The sequence below is a fragment of the Triturus cristatus genome, chromosome 4_2, assembly GCF_964204655.1.
Source record: "Triturus cristatus chromosome 4_2, aTriCri1.1, whole genome shotgun sequence".
Taxonomy (NCBI): Eukaryota; Metazoa; Chordata; class Amphibia; order Caudata; family Salamandridae; genus Triturus; species Triturus cristatus.
Genome location: NC_140586.1, coordinates 932,301,841 through 932,320,358, shown reverse-complemented (window position 1 = coordinate 932,320,358; position 18,518 = coordinate 932,301,841). Strand labels below are relative to the sequence as shown.

The 18,518-nt window shown below is 48.2% G+C and overlaps 1 protein-coding gene across 1 annotated transcript in view; it reads right to left on the bottom strand.

Moving 5' to 3' along the window:
• The window catches only part of LOC146838947 (uncharacterized), a 254,203-nt gene that overhangs the window by 132,805 nt on the left and 102,880 nt on the right, over positions 1-18,518 (bottom strand). Inside the window, exon 4 of the mRNA XM_085599990.1 lies at positions 11,456-11,692. Coding sequence (XP_085456116.1) covers positions 11,456-11,692 — 237 coding nt within the window. The remainder of the gene's footprint in view (positions 1-11,455; positions 11,693-18,518) is intronic.

Genomic DNA, 18,518 nt, shown 5'->3' with positions numbered 1-18,518 from the left:
GCCTTTCCTTGACTTTTCTGTGACCTGGGCAGCTTGGCTCCGCTGCCCCGGGTCAAACTGGTCTCACGAGTTCCCCGTCCTCTGGCCATCTGTGATTAGCATCAGGGCTTGACACACCATAAAGTCTTTTCATCCTACACAAGCCTCCAGCAAATCTCTTTCACATCTGACTGTTCCTGCTTTATGGCTTGTTTCCCAAAACAGGAGATGCTCATGTTTATTGGGGCCTATCGATATCTGATGTGGGATCTGAGCTTTGCTGTGTAAATAATTACGGGCTGGCTTAACTGGAATGTGGGATGGTCATCATGATTCTGCTTTTCCGTTTGTAATGTATACTTTATATGACCATGCCATAAAACTAAGGAATGTATGCTTGAGGCAGGAAATTCTGTATTTAAGAAGAAGCTCGTTTCTGTGATTTTCAGCAGTCTCCTGAGAACATACACGCTGTTGTACTTCTAGGACGCCTGTAATTGGTCTGCAGCCAATAAACTGATCTTTGACTTCACCCAGAAGACTCTGTGTTTCTGTAGGTCTGAAACAGGAAGAACCCAGAAGTCATAGGGTGTGTTCCCCTGCACCGCTGGGCTTAAAATACCCAGTACTTCACACAGCCGATCTAAACACTGCTGCGGGTGTAACCATTCTCTTGCCGCCAATTACGAGGACAGTGAGGCCACGCCCACCGCCCTGAGGCCAACGCCCCCTCTACTTGGTATTCAAGTCGCACCAAACCCTAAACGCGCTATTACCAAAAAGACAGCTCCTGAGGCGGAAGCCGGGAGTATTGCTCGCTATTTTTAAAGAATCAATCTGCTACAAAATTGTTCTTTACCTGTGTGTCACGCTGCCCTGAGCACTCCCCCCTGAATTCGAGTCGCCGTTCACGCCGCACAGCCGATCTAAACGCTGCTGCGGGTGTAACCATTCTCTTGCCGCCAATTACGAGGACAGTGAGGCCACGCCCACCGCCCTGAGGCCACGCCCCCTCTACTTGGTATTTAAGTTGCGCCAAACCCCAAACGCGCTATTACCAAAAAGACAGCTCCTGAGGCGGAAGCCGGGAGTATTGCTCGCTATTTTTAAAGAATCAATCTGCTACAAAATAGTTTTTTACCTGTGTGTCAATCTTCCCTGACCCCCCCCCACTGAATTCGAGTCGCCGTTCACGCCGCACAGCCGATCTAAACGCTGCTGCGGGTGTAACCATTCTCTTGCCGCCAATTACGAGGACAGTGAGGCCACGCCCACCGCCCTGAGGCCACGCCCCCTCTACTTGGTATTTAAGTCGCGCCAAACCCCAAACGCGCTATTACCAAAAAGACAGCTCCTGAGGCGGAAGCCGGGAGTATTGCTTGCTATTTTTAAAGAACCAATCTGCTACAAAATTGTTCTTTACCTGTGTGTCATTCTGCCCTGAGCACTCCCCCCTGAATTCGAGTCGCCGTTCACGCCGCACAGCCGATCTAAACGCTGCTGCGGGTGTAACCATTCTCTTGCCGCCAATTACGAGGACAGTGAGGCCACGCCCACTGCCCTGAGGCCACGCCCCCTCCTTTCCCTTACAAAACATGTGCCTGGGCTGGACGCGCCAAAGGTAAGCCCGTCTGAGCCCGTCTGCGCCCGTCCACGACCGGCCGGGACTAGGGGCTATACCCCCTGCTGGTTCGACTCAAAACTCGTCCACACCCACCCGCTACTCTCGCAATGAATTGCTAGCCTTTCATAATGATAATAAGGGTATAAAAACACATCTATGTACCCAAACTGGGCCAGGATTATCCTATGGACCAATCTCCTGCCTCGCTTGTCGCTGGTCCAGCATGGGTCAAACCCCATCAGGAAACCACACAACCCATGCAAAAAATCACCTGACTCTGAACTGTCTATATTTTAACGCTAGATCCTTACCTAGACACGCCCTGGACATCTGGGATCTACTTATATCTAAGACCCCGGACCTAGTTTTCATTGCCGAAACCTGGCTATCCGAGACCAATGCTCCAGACTTAGCAAACGCCCTCCCCTCTAATTACAAAATCATTACGCAAGACAGACCTGGTAAAAGAGGAGGGGGGGTTGCTGTGATATTCAGGGAACAACTAACATGCTTTGTGGAACCTACAACTGCCCACATCGAACATCAGACCTTACCTTTTAAAGTACTCTACGAGGGCCTTACCATCCTAGCTGGTGCAGTTATATACAACCCCCCTGGACAACAAGCCAGTCTCGGCGCCAAATTATTGAATCAACTTCTGCCACTTTGTCTGAAACACAAAAATTATCTAATTGTTGGCGATTTTAACATTCACTACGAGAAAATGGATGCCCCGGGAGCCTCCCAGCTTGAATAGGACATGGGAATTCTCAATCTTAAGCAGTGGGTAGTGGGCCCCACTCATACAGCTGGCCACACACTAGACTTACTATTTACTAATATCGAATCCACCAGCATAAGAGAGGTCCACCCCCTATCCTGGTCAGACCACTCCCTTATTTCCTTCTCATTTGACCTTCCCAGTAAACCTTCGAAATCCAAGGTAGCCCCTCAGATCTCCAAACGAGCTTGGAGGCTAATCAACGAATCCAATTTTAAGAAACACTTTCAAGAGGCTATTATCAAACTATCGGAGGACTCCTCTGTCTGTAATGATGTTGCCCTACTAGATGCTGGAATATTGCAAACATTAAATAAACTAGCTCCGGTGCGGGAATCCAGAAAAAAATCTATAACAGAGAAATGGTATACCCCCCATCTAAAAAATCTTAAAAAGGAATGCCAAAAAACTGAACATCTATGGAGACAGTCCACAGACAGCGAAACAAGACTAACCTATGTCCATAAACGAAAGCAGTATATTCTTGCCATCAAAAATGCAAAAAAGGATTACTTTACTCAGCGTATTCAAGAAAACAGTAACTCAGCGAAAGAACTGTTTAGGATAGTGAAGGAGCTTAGCAAACCATCCAGCACTTCACAAACACTCACCCCCTCGACCGAGGCTTGTGAGCGTATCAGTATCTTCTTTTCTGAAAAGATCAAGAAAATATACTCTACTTTAACCCCCCAACATACCCACAGCAACTCAGATAACCCATCTAAGATTGCGATATTACCAGAAATACCCACAGCCCCACCAGACTCAGGAAATGCACCCCGCTTAACCAGCTTTGAACCACTCTCTGCAGATGAGGTTCTAGCAGTTCTAAACACAGTTAAATCTGGATCCCCTTTGGACCCCTGTCCCCACTTCGTGTTTTCAGAAATTGTGCCTACGCTCTGCCCCCTGATCACTCAACTTTTCAATAAATCGTTAATCACTGCCACCTTCCCTGATGCCTGGAAGCACGCCTCTGTGACCCCCCTTCTGAAAACAGCGGGATCCGACATTCTTAATCCAGAGAACTACAGACCGATTTCCCAGCTTCCTTACCTCTCTAAAGCTTTGGAGAAATTGGTCAATGCACAGCTGACTAGGTACCTAGAAAGTAACTCCCTTCTGGATCCCTCCCAGACTGGCTTTAGAGCCAATAACAGCACCGAGGCAACGTTGCTTGCAGTGTCGGACAGTATCAGATCCTCCACCGATCAAGGTGGAGCGGTGGCGCTGATACTGCTTGACCTGTCAGCGGCATTTGACACGGTATCCCACGAGTGTCTGATGAACATACTTCAGAGCAAGGGAGTTAAATCCACGGCATTGAACTGGCTACACTCTTTCCTGAGCAACCGTACCCAGGCAGTACATATGGGTCAGTTCCATTCAAGGCCCAACCCCATCGGCTGCGGGGTCCCTCAGGGCGCCTCACTGAGCCCCACTCTTTTCAATGTCTATATTTCATCTCTTGCTGACATCGGAAGGAAGTGGGGCATTGGCATCTGCTCCTATGCGGACGACACGCAGCTGATGGTGGCCATGGACGAAGGGCCAGATGTAACCAAAACCAAGCTACATGACTGCCTTTCCGAAATGGCACAATGGATGCATGATCACTGCCTAAAGTTGAATGCAGGTAAATCGGAGATTCTTCTGTTCGGTGGTGCCAAACGTATGTGGGATGCCACATGGTGGCCACCTTCACTGGGATTGGCCCCCACTCCAAAACAACATGCCAGGAACCTGGGAATCATCATGGACGATGCCTTGTCCATGAAGGATCACGTCCGATCCCTTTTTGGCAAGGGCTTTGCCATACTAAAACTTCTCGCCAGGATATTTCCCTGGATACCCCTAGATTGCAGACGCTCAGTCACACAGGCCCTATTGGTCAGTCGCCTGGACTATGGCAATGCGCTGTTTGTAGGGATGAACAAACATTTATTCTCCCGCTTACAGGTTTTGCAAAATCTGGCGGCCAAACTCATCTGCAACAAAGGTAAACGAGACTCGGCATCAGAATGCTTAAAGAAACTTCACTGACTCTCGATGCGTCAGAGGGTTGCCTTCAAATTGCTTAGCCATGCCCATAGGGCTTTACACAAGACTGGCCCCACAATTCTGCAAGGGAAAATTGAATTTTATGTGCCCAATAGGAACCTACGCTCATGTCAATCAGCTTTGGCTAAAATCAAACGCATCTACAAAGTTAGAACAGGCGGCCGATCCTTCTCTTACCTAGCAGCAAAAAGGTGTAATGAGCTCCCCACTGACCTAAGACATACTACAAATTATCTCCAGTTTCGTAGAAAGTTGAAAACCCACCTCTTCCCCAATCCTTAAACATCTCAGCATACGCCATCAGCAGTCCTTATTTTGGTATAAAGCGCCGTGATATCCCATGGGATGAGTGTCGCGCTCTATAAAAACCGCAAATAAATAAATATGGTGGGGAGCTGTATCCTTAGATTACGGAAAGGAACTTCTAAGTATAAAGTGCGATATAGATTTGAAAACTTGGCGCTCCTCTTGGCGATGCGAGCGATCACCATGCATGACACAGTGAACTGACGTGGTGGGGTGTTGCAGAGAGCGCTGCATTGAGGTTGGAAGAGGCCAGGGGATTGTGCAAGACCCCGATTGCAATGGACTGGGACATCATGTTGGAGGCATGTAGACCTTTGGACACTAATCTCAGTAATACCTAAGGTGGCGACTACACCTATAGATTAGAATGGCCTGACCCTGGGTATCTGTATCAGAGGGATGAAAATGCAAAAAATGATTGCGCCAGTGCTGGCGAGCGACTCTGGAGAGAATTATTCTTTTTTGGTGTATGTACATATGCAGTCAGCGGGTGAGGTGGGTGTACTACACTTGTGTGTTTTTTTTAAGTATACTTTGTCCAGGTAAGACAGTAATATAAGAGTGCGCAAAGTCCTGTACTGTTATAGGCGAGTGGTGATATGCTACCACACTATCCTCAAATTGGCTTAGTAAAGGTTAAATCATCGTGCAAGTAGAAGTTAATAATGTTACATATAACATAAGACGTTGGACTTTTGTAAGGTGTAGCATGAGAACTGTTAGAATATGTTACCTGGACTGTCATATAATGTACAACACACAGTCTTGCTATTTTCTGCAAAGAAAAATAAAAATCAATAAAATTTTGTTACAAAAAAAAAGGAAGTCTGGTTTGTCTATGTACCTCCCCAGCAAAAGGACAATGGAAGGGGAAGTTTGTGCTGCTCAAACAAGATTACTGCATCCATCGCAAATAGGTGTGGTAAAAGATGTCAAGGGATGGCTCTTCTGGAATGCGGCGGATTCCCGTGGGCTACTGGAGTCTAGCTTCAGGAACAAGTACATTGGCTGAAATATGAGAAAATCTTGTCAGTAGAAATGCCTTGTGCGGTTAGGATAATGTTACTTACCCAGTAAGCATCTGTTCTTGGCATGTAGAGCTGTAGATTTACAGCTTTGTATGCTCCTGCCATCCAGTGTTGGGTCCTGATGTTTGCAAGTTCTTATTCTACGAAGAAGTGTTTCCAGTCACGAGGTAAGGAGACTCCTCTTTTGGTGATAGTGCGCATGGGCACCGACTCCATTGTTAGATTGTTTTCCCACAAGACGGTGAGAATGGAGTAAGTAAGTGTTGAACATAGATGTCCATGCGTATAAATGTATAATGAAGAACTGCAACAACTACAGGTACCTGGGGTAGGGGGTGGGCGCATGTGAATCTACAGCTCTACATGCCAAGAACAGATGCTTACTGGGAAAGTATCATTATCCGTTCGAGGCATGTGTGCTGTAGATACACATGCTTTCCATAGACTAAAAAGCAGTATACTCCCAAAGTGGTGGCTAATTTGTAGATGTTGCAGTTGTTTGAAACAGTGTTTTGAGTACTGCTTGGCCTACATTAGCCCATTGACGTGCTAACACATCTACACAATAGTGTTTGGTAAATGTGTGTGGTGTAGACCATGTAGCTGCCTTACAGATGTCAGCTAGCGGAATGTTAGCTAACAAGGCCACAGAAGCCCCGATCTTACTAGTGGAATGCGCTCTAGGGGGTATCGTTAAAGTTCTTTTAGCTTAAGCATGGCATGTTTGAATGCATTTAATAATCCATCTGGCAATACCCGATTTAGATAGGATTGCCTTTGTGAGGTGGAGCAAATGCAACTAACAGTTGTTTTGCGAAAGTCTTTTGTCCTATCTATGTAGTACAGTAAAGCTCTTTTACCGTTAAGCGAGTGAAGAGCGTGTTATGCTACCGAATCAGGTTGAGGAAAGAAAACTGGTAATTCAACCGATTGGTTTATATGAAAAGCAGAAACTACTTTTGGAAGGAATTTAGGGTTGTGCGGAGAACTATCCTGTCTTTGTGTAGCTGAAAGAAGGATTCTTCTAAAGTTAATGCCTGTTGTTCACCAACTCTCCCCAGTGATGTAATCGCAATGAGGAAAGCAACCTTCCATGAGAGAACTTGCAAAGGGCACTTGTGCAATGGTTCAAAAGGTGGACCCATGAGCCTTGTGAGAACAATGTTGAGATTTCACAGCAGGCAGGAGGAATCCTTAGTGGTATTACTCTTTGTAAGCCTTCCATGAAAGCTTTAATTACTGGAACTCTGAATATTGACAGATGTTGCCTATTTTGTAACTACTGCTGCAAGGTGCAACCGAAAAGATGTATAAGCCAGTCCGTTCGCTGTAAATGTAACAGGTAACAGATAATGTTTTGTATAGAGGCATCTAAAGCCGTGGTAATCATAGTACGGACCACAGGCTGCCAGCGGTCCGGCAGGCCTTCATTGGCGGCCCGCGGACCTTGCCTTGCAGTTTCTATGTTTCAAGTGAGGCCTGCAGTAAACACAGAAGATGACCGCAGGAGCATGGGTAGTGACTACCTATTAAATACGTATTCACTACGCATACTCCTGCGGCCATCTTCTGTGTTTACTACCGGCCTCTGTGATGTCATAAACGGAACCGTCAGAAAGCTCCCCAAAAGGCCCTTTAAAAGTTAGCTATAAGCGCTTTCACAGCTGACTTTAAAAGGGCCTTTTGGGAAGCTTCCTGTTTTGTGTTGCTAGATGTAAGCACATTCAGAATTTGGACAATTGCACCAGGAGAGAGAGAAAGACAGAGAGAGATAGAGTTAGAGACAGACAGAGAGAGACACAGCGAGACAGACAGAGTGACAGACAGTGAGAGGGAGACAGACAGACATACATACACAGAGATAGATAGACAGAGACAGGTATAGAGACAGAGACAGATAGAGATAGATATTGAGATAAATAGAGACAGAGATAGATAGAGATAGATAGAGACAGAGATAAAGAGGGATAGAGCTAGAGATAGATAGAGGGATAGAGATACATAGATGTATGTATGTCGGGTCTGGTGGCTCAGTGGACTAATGTGTCCGCTTCATGGGCCTGTGTTCAACCTCATGGTAACAGTTTTTTTTCTTTTACTATAGCCCCGCTCCCCACTGACCCCGCGTCCACCGGTGTGGACCTTGGCCACAAACCACACTATAAATGTGGCCCTTGAGAGAAGGTTTGTGAATACTCATGATCTAAAAGGATTGATTTTGTTTTTACTGAAGTATACAACAAATCTTTTCCATTTTGCTGCACATCAAGCTCTGTTGGTAGGCCTTTTTGAGATATTCATTCAGTCTGGTGGTAAATTTAAATAACAAAACTATATGACTTCAAGAGCCAGATCGCTAAATTCAGTTCTTTAGTATTTGGATGTCTGACTTCTCCATGGTTTTATGTGAGGAGAATGGAGGTAAGGTGCAGTTTTTGATGTGGAACTATAGACAGCTCCAACGGGGTGGTGTGCCGTGGTGGACGGGCCCATGAGGGAGCTACTAGAATCAGTGTGAGGGATATTTGCCAGAGTTTCCGAACCACACAGGGAATGAGCGGGAGAGGAGGAAAAGAATAAGCATATATCCCTGATATTTAGTGTTTTCAGCTGTGGCGAATAGGTCTATTTGTGAAAATCCCCATTGTTGAAAATACAGAAGGAGAACCTGGGGAAGAAGTTCCCACTCGTGAATGTGCTGCCTTCTTCTGCTGAGGAGATCGGCAATTTGATTGTTTACTCTTGGGAGATGTTCTGCCGGAAGATACATCTTGAGATGTATTGCCCAATTAAAAATGGCTTGAGCGAGTGTTGACAGTTGGAGAGAGTGTCCCTCCGCTTCTTCACATAATACATTGCTGTCATGTTGTCCGTTCTGACTAGGACAGTTTTAGCTATGAGGTGATTTTGAAAAGCTTTGAGTGCTAGAAAAACTGCTAAAAGCTCTAGATAGTTGATGTGGAGAGTTCTGTGCGTGTTGCTCCACTGGCCTTGTATTGTGTAATCTTTTAAATGAGCCCCCCAAACTGTTAGAGATGCGCCTGCTGTGAGCACGATCTGTGGAATATGGTTGATGAAAGGCCGGCCTGCTGATAAGTTTTGTGGGTTTCACCACTGCAGAGAGCGATGGGTACAGCTGTCTACCAACACTAGATCGGTTAATAGACCCTGTGATTGATTCCATTGACGTGCTAAGCACTCTTGTAGGGGGCACATATGAAGCCTTGCATGGGGTACAATTGCGATGCAAGACACCATCATTCCCAGCAGTTGCATGAACACCCTGGCTGGTAAAGGTTCGTTAGGTTGAAACTGTAGAATTATAGCCTGAATGTTGTGTATTCAGGATATATTGGGAGAGGCTAGAGCCTTGACTGTCTAGACTGGCTCCTAGATAACACTGCATCTGAGATGGATACAGGTAAGATTTTTGTGCATTGATGGTGAAGCCTAGTTGATGAAGTAGATCTATTGTGATCTGTGTGTGCTATAGATAATTCTGGTAAGTGCTTGCTTTGATAAGCCAGTCGTACAAATAGGGGAAGACGTGAATCTGCTGCCTTCCGAGATGCGCTGTGACTACCGCTAGACATTTGGTAAAAACTCTGGGCGCTGTAGTCACTCTGAAGGGAAGCACCTTGAATTGGTAATGCTTGCCTGCCATCACAAATCTGAGGAATTTGCAATGAGCCGGATGAATTGGAACATGAAAATATACATCTTTTAAATCTAGAGTAGACATAAAGTATGCTCTTTGTAAAAGTGGGGGTACCTGTTGAAGCGTCACCATGTGAAAGTGTTCTGACAGTATATAACGGTTTAACTCTCTGAGATTCAGAATAGGTCTTAGGGAACCGTAGTTTTTGGGAATGAGAAAATACAGAGAGTAAACCCCCGTGCCCTGGTACTGTATTGGAACCAGCTCTATTGTCCTTTCTAGTAAGAGAGACTGGACCTCTTGTTCTAGTAAGTGTATGTGTTGTGGAGACAACTTGTGAGACCGAGGTGGAATGTTTGGGGGATTGCTGGTAAGCTCCAGGCAATAACCATGTTGGATAACTCCAATCACCCATTTGTCTGTTGTTATAGACTGCCAAATGGGGACAAATTGTTGAAGTCTCCCCCCGACAGGTGTGGCGTAATCGGGGGAAAGCGTGGGTAAGTCACTGTTTGTTGGGGGAAGGGGAGTTATGGGGTGTGTTGCCCTTACCCCTACACTTGAAGTTGTTGCCTCTATAACTTCCTCGAAAAGATACTCTGGAGGGAGAGGACTGATTGTTACCTTTGGAAGTAGAGGTATTTTGATCTAGGGACGGGGTTTTGGACACTCCTTTGTAAAAGGAACGATGAAAGGAGCCTCTGTTAGATGGAAACTGGAGTGCTCCCATTGATTTGACCACCTCATTTTCTCTAACACTTGATCTACGTTTATCAAAAGGTGTGTTAAGGATTGATTGTTGGACCTCTGGCTTAAACCCTGATAACCTTAACCAAGTGTATCTCCTGAGCACGATGCTGGTATTAACCTCTCTAGCAGAGGTGTCTGCAGCATCTAGAGCACATCGTACAGAGTAATTAGAAATGAGTTTACCTTCATTTACTAAGTATTGTGCATTAACATTATGCTCATATGTGAGATATTGAAGCAATTGCTCCATCTCATCCCAGTCTGCCCTGTTGTATATGGCTAAAAGCCCCTGCATATTCGCAATTGATGCGCAGCTTGAGCAGCTATGTGCTTGCCAGAAGCATCAATTAACTTGGACTCTTTATGTGGGGGAGGAGCATCTCCTGATGTCTGAGAATTCGTCCACTTACGAGCATTAGACACTACTACGGAATCTAATGGCAACTGGCCCTTGATCAATATAGGGTCCCTAGGGAAGGTCTTATATTTTTTGCCACCCCATTATATTGTGCAGCCCTGGCAATGAGTTCTTGATGGGATGCATTGTCGTCTGGAGTAGATGGTTTGGCTGGGTAAAGGTCTGGAACATTATCACCTGGGGATGAATTGTATAATCTGTCCATGGATCTGTTGGGGGATGTATCCCTCCATCATAAACATCGTCATCCTCATGGTGAGATTGTGGGGAATCCTGAGGTGTAATTTGCAAGGGATTCTCAGGTGGAGAAGGAGGGAGTGGTGATGCTAGATGAAAAGGACTTGTAGCCACAGATTGTTTTCTCTAAAGGGATCTTGTCGAAAGTGTCCTCATCCTGAAGCTTGCGTTTGTGAGGGAGCCTTGTATGAATATGGCCAGCCTCTGGGTTTATAGCTTTTGTTGCTTAGAATCTGGTGTTAATGGAATAATGTCCCCTTTTGGATCCAAAGGGGTCTCTTTCGGTTTCAGCACCGAAATCTTTGGTGCCGGTGTCTTTGGTGCCGGAGGAAACTGGCCTTTCAGCGCGGAAGGTTTCAGCTCTGAAGGTTGCTTGGTTTTCAACACGGAGGATTTCGGCTTATGTTTGGAACTGGAGGGCTTCAATTCCGAGGAGGACTTTTGATGACTTGGTACCGAGTCAAAAGGCTTGCCTGGTCTCTTTTGGACATGGCCCCGGAGGAAAGGCATCGGAAACGTCATCTCGTTGCTGACCTTGGCCAGGAGGGAGAGGTGGTGCCGAAGCCTTGTGTTTTTTTGGAGTTTGTGGGGGCAAGGAGTCTTCTGTACTCACGTCACCTTGTCCCTGTGGCAGTTCTTCGACGTTGAGGTCTATTTTGCGCTCCGATTCCGAGTCTTGTTCAGAGAATGCTTCCTCCTCTGCTGTTGATGCATCCATGTCCTCTTGGCCGAAGATATCAGGCGTATCTTCGATGCTTTGATGCTGCATCTCTCGACGTTGAGCCAGGCGATGGCGAAGAGTTTTCTTTGATCGGAACGATCTGCAACTGTTGCTGGTTTCTTCTTTGTGCTCGGGAGACAAGCACAAGTTGCACACTTCTTGTGAGCCGGTGCGTGGATACTTCGCATGGCACCAAGGACAGAATTTAAGCGGAGTCCGATCCATCGACAGAGAGCTGACCCGGTGCTGTTAGGCCCGAAGGCCATCCACAAAGCTTTCCAATCGAAAAGTCGATTCCGTTGTCGAAACGATACGCAGTGAAGTGGGAGCGCATATGTAAACAATACCACCAAGGGTAGAGAGGATTGCTCGTCGAGGAAACCTGAAGAATGGTATAGAACCGGAGTGCAGCAATACACGACTAAACCCGATGGTGTAAAAAAAACAATCTAACAATGGAGTCGATGCCCATGCGCACCATCACCGAAAGGAGGAGTCACCTTATCTCGTGACTAGGAAAGACTTCTTCAAAGAAAAACAACTTGCAAACATCCAAACCCAATACTATATGGCAGGAGTATACAAAGCATGTTCATCTACAGCACACATGCCTCAAACACATTGTTTCCATGAGACTCGACAGAATGGAAAACTATTACTAACTGCATCGGACCCAGATATGATCCTCTTTGTTGTAGACTGCCTGTAGCTGTGGTATGGCTGCTGTCACACCCATGACACCTGAAGGGTCCCCCCCATCCCCAGCTCAACAATAACAGAGTATTTTGGCTAAAATCTGACTTTCTCCACATTTCGATGGTTTAGCTTACCCATCTCTCGCACACACTCTCCTTACTCCTGGTTCTATAAATTTGTTTCCCTAACTTTGACTCTTGATCTTCTTTGATATCTCCCAGATTGAGAGGGGATGCAGCCATAATGCTGGAGTTCCCTGCAATCGGATGTCCTGGAAATGACTAACAAGAACCATACAAAAAGAAGTGAGAGTTTGATGTGGTTTTACTTGTAGTTCATTATTCAGTAATGATACTGGCTCATACTCACTGAGGGACACTTTTAGGTCTGGGGTTACCATACACACACATTTAAAGTTGCTTTCATCCATCTCTCTTCATCCATTGGTCTGTCAGCTTCATTTATCTTTTCCTTCCAACCAATACAGGATGGGGTTACGGGTCAGATCAATTCAGTGACTGGCTTCACTCTATGTGGGTGAGGGTGAGTGAGGGTATTCTGCTCTAGCACAATGTGCATTTGCATACAAAAATAGTTGTTGTTTACAGTTTTACAAAAAACAAATACTGGCAAAGCCAAATGTTGGCAGTCAATGTATTTGGAACCTGCGGCTACAGTAGCAGATGTATCTATAGCGTGTAAATGTGTGTATATATATATATATCACTGAAAAAACCAAAGGTTTCAGGCACGTTATAGCTAGAAATTAGCCTTTATAAAAACCTTAGAAATTCACTGAAAAAACCATAGGTTTTAGAGAAAGTTATAGTTAGCAGGACATCTCACTCGAACAAAACCAGTGAAATTCCCCCGTTATAGTTAGTTCAGCTAACTATAACTTGCGCCCCCGCAATGCACTGCTGATGACTTCACATATTACATCACTCATGACATGGTCAGTGACAGTGGGCTAGTTGGCCCCCAGGGACCCTCAGGATTGAAGAGGAATTAATTCCCCCAACTTAAAACGTGCCACAGAGCGTGTTTGCACACATGTCACCTCAGGCCCGCCCCCTACCTTCACCACTGTGCAAACGCGCCCATGGCACGTTTTAAGTTGAGGGATTAAGTCCCCTTGAATCCTGAGGGTCCCCGGGGTCCAACTAGCCCATAAAGTATCTCCAGTAAGAGCCACAGGGCTGCGTTGCAAAGAGGTGTAACAAGGGGCGTGTTCTGGACCACATCTCTGCAACGCAGCCCTGTGGTGCTTACTGGAGGTACCTGGTGGGCTAGTTGGCCCCCAGGGACCCCCAGTATTGAAGGGGAATTAATTCCCCAATTTAGAACGCGCCACAGGGCGCGTTTGCAGAGCGTTTTTGTGAGGGGGTGGGGCCTAGGCACCATCGCATGTCTTATTTAAAAAAAAAATAATAATTGAAAGGGGGGCTGTGTGGCCCCCTTTCATTTTACTTGTTTGGGGCCCTGGGGACCCTATCCCCAGGACCTGACCCTCAAATAAAAAAAAATTATTAACGGGAAGAGGGCCCCCTTCCCGTGGCCAATTCGGGCCCCAGAGACCCCATCCCCTGGGGCATGGCCAATTTCTGTTATATTTTTATGGACGGGGGCTGCATGGCCCCCCTCCTCAGGCCACTTCGGCCCCGGGAACCCCATCCCCCGGGGCCTGGCCACCTCGTTGGGGACTGTGGGGGGAGCCCCAATGCCCCCACGGTCTCTGCCGGCTTCCCGCGTCCTGCAGGAGCCAGCATTGCTTTTTCACATGGGGAGCTGCTAATATGCAGCTCCCCGTGTGGAAAAGCAATCTGCTTTGCTTCATTAAAGCGAGAGCAGTTTTCCCTGCTCTCGCTTCAATGAAGCTATGCAGTTTGCAATGACAGGGTGGGATCCGTGAGGCTCCCGCCCTGTCATTGCAAACAGCAGTGTCCCGGGGGTGGGCACCCAGGGACACTGCAAGAGCCGGCCCTGGCGGTTCCCAGGGCCATCACTGGCTCCAGGAGGGGGGCCACGCGGCCCCCCTCCCACTGAACGCAAAGCCCCGGTGGGGTGGTGGTGCCCGGAGCTCGGGGGTCCGTAACGGACCCCCAAATTTGACTAATGCCCCGGGGAGGTGGCGGTCCCTGGGGCGTGTGGGGGGGCTCGAGCCCCCCACACTGTTTTTTTTTTTTTTTTAAAAGCCTTGGGGGGTGGCGGTCCCCGGGGCTGCGGGGTGCCATGTGTACCCCGCAATCAATTAATGAAAGCACCGGGGTGGCAGTCCCCGGGGCTTGGGGGGGGATTGGCGGCCCCCCACACTTTTTGTTCTCTGTCTCCGGGACCTGGCCCACCCGGGGGCTAAATAATAACGAAGCTCGGGAGCCCTCACTTCCTTTTTTAAAAACATTTCAGCCAAAATTCGCGCTGCGCGAATCTCGCAGATTGTTTTGAAAAATATGCTTTTTTTGGCCCTGGGGGTCCTTGTGGGACCCCCTGAGCAGGCCTAGGGGGTCAGGGTGTTTCTGCCCTGCCCCCTTTTCTTGTTTTTCGCGTTTCTTTTTCTATTTTCTTGTGCCTCGGTTCTACCGAGGCACAAGATGGCTGCCAACACTTCCTGGTTTGGAGTGTTGACAGCCAATTAGCATGAAGCTCTTGATTGGGAGGGTGCGGGGATCCTCCGTAGCCATAGATATCACTATCTTTATTTCTTAATTTCTCAAAAACTACTGAACGGATTTACACCATTTTTTAAAAGGTTGCTTTGAGCCAAGCAGCACCTTTATGCCAAACTTGGTGTAATTCCATTCAGCTGTTTTTGCTATAACCGTGTCTAAAGTTTCCTATGGGAAATTGATTTTTTGACCTCTATTTTTTGAATTTCTCAGGAACTACTGAACGGATTTACACCATTTGAAAAAAAGGTCTCTTTCTGAACCAAGGGCTAAATTTGGTGTAATTCCGTTCAGCAGTTCGGGCTGTAGCCTGTTCCACAATTTCCTATGGGAAATAACATGGAGAAAACGCGTTTTAGGACCCCCCTTTTTTCTCGACCCCCGCTTGACGAATCACCCAAAAACTTTCAGGATAGGAGCTGACCGGAGCGTCCCACCAGTTTTAAAAATTTCCTGAAGATTCGTCATCCGGCGCCAAAGTTATTGGGAAAAGAATGTTACGATTTTCCTATGGTATCTAGGTCCTAACTATAACTACCTACTGGCGACCGCCAGTAGGATATATATATATTTTACCTAGTGGCAGTCGCCAGTAGGTAGTTTTAGTTAGGGCGATGTATCCCTCCATTCAGCGATGTTGTCTGTCTGAGGTGGAGCAGAAGGACGTTCCAGGCTTTGGCCGCGAGGAAGGAGAAGGAGCGGCCTCCTGATCTGGTCTTTCTGGTGCGGGGGACCACAGCGTAGGAGAGCTGTGCTGATCGTAGGGTCCTTTTGGGGTGCGTGGAATTTGGGTCGGCTGTTCAGGTATACTGGTTTGGTGTCCTGGAGGGCCTTGTGTACGTGGGTGAGTATCTTGAAGATGATTCTAGCCTCGATGGGGAGCCAGTGTAGTGTGTGCAGGGGCTGGGAGATGTGGCAGTGTTCTGGCAGGTTGAGGATCAGACTTGCGGAGGCGTTCTGGATGTTCTGTAGCTTGTGGGTGAGGTTTTTGTTGATTCCGGAATAGAGTGCGTTGCCGTAGTCGAGTTTGCTGGTGACCAGGGCGTAAGTGACGGTCTTTCTGTGCTCAAGGGGGATCCATTTGAAGGTCTTACGAAGGAGGCGGAGGGTGTGGAAGCAGGAAGACGAGACGGAGTTGATCTGGCGGTCCATTTTGAGCTCGGAGTCTAGGATGATTCCCAGGCTGCGTGCGTGGTCCCTGGGGGTTGGCGGGTTTCTGAGAGCGGGGGGCTACCAGGTGTCACTCCAGGCGCCAGGGTTGGGGCCCATGATGAGTACTTCTGTTTTGTTGTTGTTTAGTTGTAGGCAGCTGTTTTTCATCCATTTGGCGACAGCTTCCATACCTTCTCGAAAGTTGTGTCTGGCAGTGTTGGGTTCGTTGGATAGGGAGAGGATGAGCTGGTTGTCGTCTGCGGATGACACAATGTTGAGACCGTAGGTTCTGACGATGGGGGCGTGTGGAGCCATGTAGACGTTGAAGAGTGTCGGGCTGAGGGAGGAGCCCTGGGGGACACCGCAGGTGGTAGGTGTAGAGTCCGAGAGGAAAGGGGGGAGTCTGACCCACTGCGTTCTGCCAGAGAGGAAGGAGCAGATCCAGTCGAGTCTGTGTATTAGGGTGCAGTGAGAGACTGTGTCGAGCGCCGCTGAGAGGTCGAGGAGGATGAAGGCTACTGTTTATCCTTTGTCCAGTAGGGTGCACATGTCTGTTGCGGCGAGGAGGGTGGTTTCCTTACTGTATTTTTTTCTGAAGCACGATTGGGAGGAGTCGAGGATGTTGTGCTCTTCGATAAATGTGGCGGGTTGGCTGTTGATGGCTTTCTCGATGACTTTCGCTGGGAACTGGAGCAGGGTCTGTAGTTTTTGAGGTCGGTGGGGTCCTCCGAGGGTTTCTTAAGGAGGGCGTTGACCTCAGCGTGTTTCCAGTCATCGGGGAACGTGGCGGTCACCAGGGAGTGGTTGATGGTGTGGCAGGGCATGGGTGCGATGGTGTCGGCGGCTCTGTTGCAGATGTGGAGAGGGCAGGGGTCCGTGGGGGCCCCTGAGTGGATTGACTTCATTGTCTTCAGTTCGTCTTCGGTGGTGAGGACTGTCCAGTTGTCCATCACTGGTTTCCAGGTGTCAGGGGTGGTTGGTGAGGGTTCAGTGTGTTGGTTGTCTTCGTTGAAGTTGTCGTAGATGCTCTTGATTTTGTGGTTGAAAAAGGTGCTGAGTTTGTCACAGAGGTCTTGTGAGGGGAGATGTCAGAAGACTCGCTGGTGGGTTGGGTGAACTCCTTGATGATGTTGAAGAGTTCTTTGCTGTTGTGAGCATGGGAGGAGAATCTGTCTTCAATCGCTTTTTTCCTCGTTTCTCTGATGAGTTGGTGGTGGGCGTTGGTGACAGCTCTGAAGTTGTTGTGGGCTTTTGTGGATTTGGTGTTCCTCCAGGCCTTTTCGAGGCGGCGGCAAGTGCGTCTGGACTCTCGAAGTTTGGGGGTAAACCATCTGGCTTTCTTGGTGTGGGTATTTTTGTTTTTCTTGAGGGGGGCTATGGTGTTGGTGCTGTCCGAGATCCATCTATGCAGGGTTTGGGCTGCGGTGTTGGGGTCGTTGTTATCCGCGATGGTTGGGGTGGAATTGATGAGTGAGGAGGTGAGCAGGTCGTCAGTGATTTTGGTCCAGTTTATTCGTGGGAGCAGGTGCTGGTGTTTGTGGATGGTGGGTGTTCTGAAGGTGAAGTGGACGCAACGATGGTCAGTCCATGGGAGTTCGGTGTTGTGGCTGAAGGTGATGGAGTTTCCTGTAGTGAAGAGGGGGTCAAGAGTGTGTCCTGCTGAGTGCGTGGGCTCGGTCACGATCTGGCGGAGTCCAATGTTGTGGAGGTTGTCCAGGAGGGATGTGGTGTTGGGGTCCAGTTGATTGTCGAGGTGGCAGTTGAGGTCTTCCAGCAGGGTGTAGTTGGTGGATGTGATGGCCTGCGGGGAGATGATGTCCATGATGGAGTTGGCGAAGGGTCCGCGGGGTCGGTAGAAGAGGGTTCCTCGGAGGGTGGCGGTGGGGCTTGCCAGTATCTTGAAGTGAAGGTGTTCCATCAGGTCTGTGGGCTCGTCGGGGAAGTGTGCTCAGGTGGAGGGTGGATTTGTGGACGATGGCGATTCCTCCTCCAAGGTGGGTGGGGCGGTCCTTCCTGGAGATCTTGTATCCTTGGGGGATGGCAATGTCCGGTCCCAAGGTGGTGTTAGTCCAGGTTTCGGTGAAGAACGCTACATGCAGGGTGGTGCTGTCGAGGAGGTCCCAGATTTCGGTGGCGTGTTTGAGGAGGGATCAGGCGTTGAGTAAGATGTATTGCAGGGTCTTCGGTTCGGTTGTGTTCTTGTGGGCGGGTTGAGCTGGGTCCATGTTCTTGGCGGTGCTGCAGGTGTGCCAGCTGCAGTGACAGCTGAAGGGTCTGTGGGTGTCTGCTGGTGATGCTAGCTTGCAGTTGTTGTTGCAGCCAGGGTTGAGTGCGTGGAGTGCTGCTGGGTCATAGCGTTGGCGGGGCGGAGGTCCCGGGTTCCTGGCGCTGGTCGCAGACTGGCACATACGGGCTTGACTTTGGCGCACCCGCTGCGCATG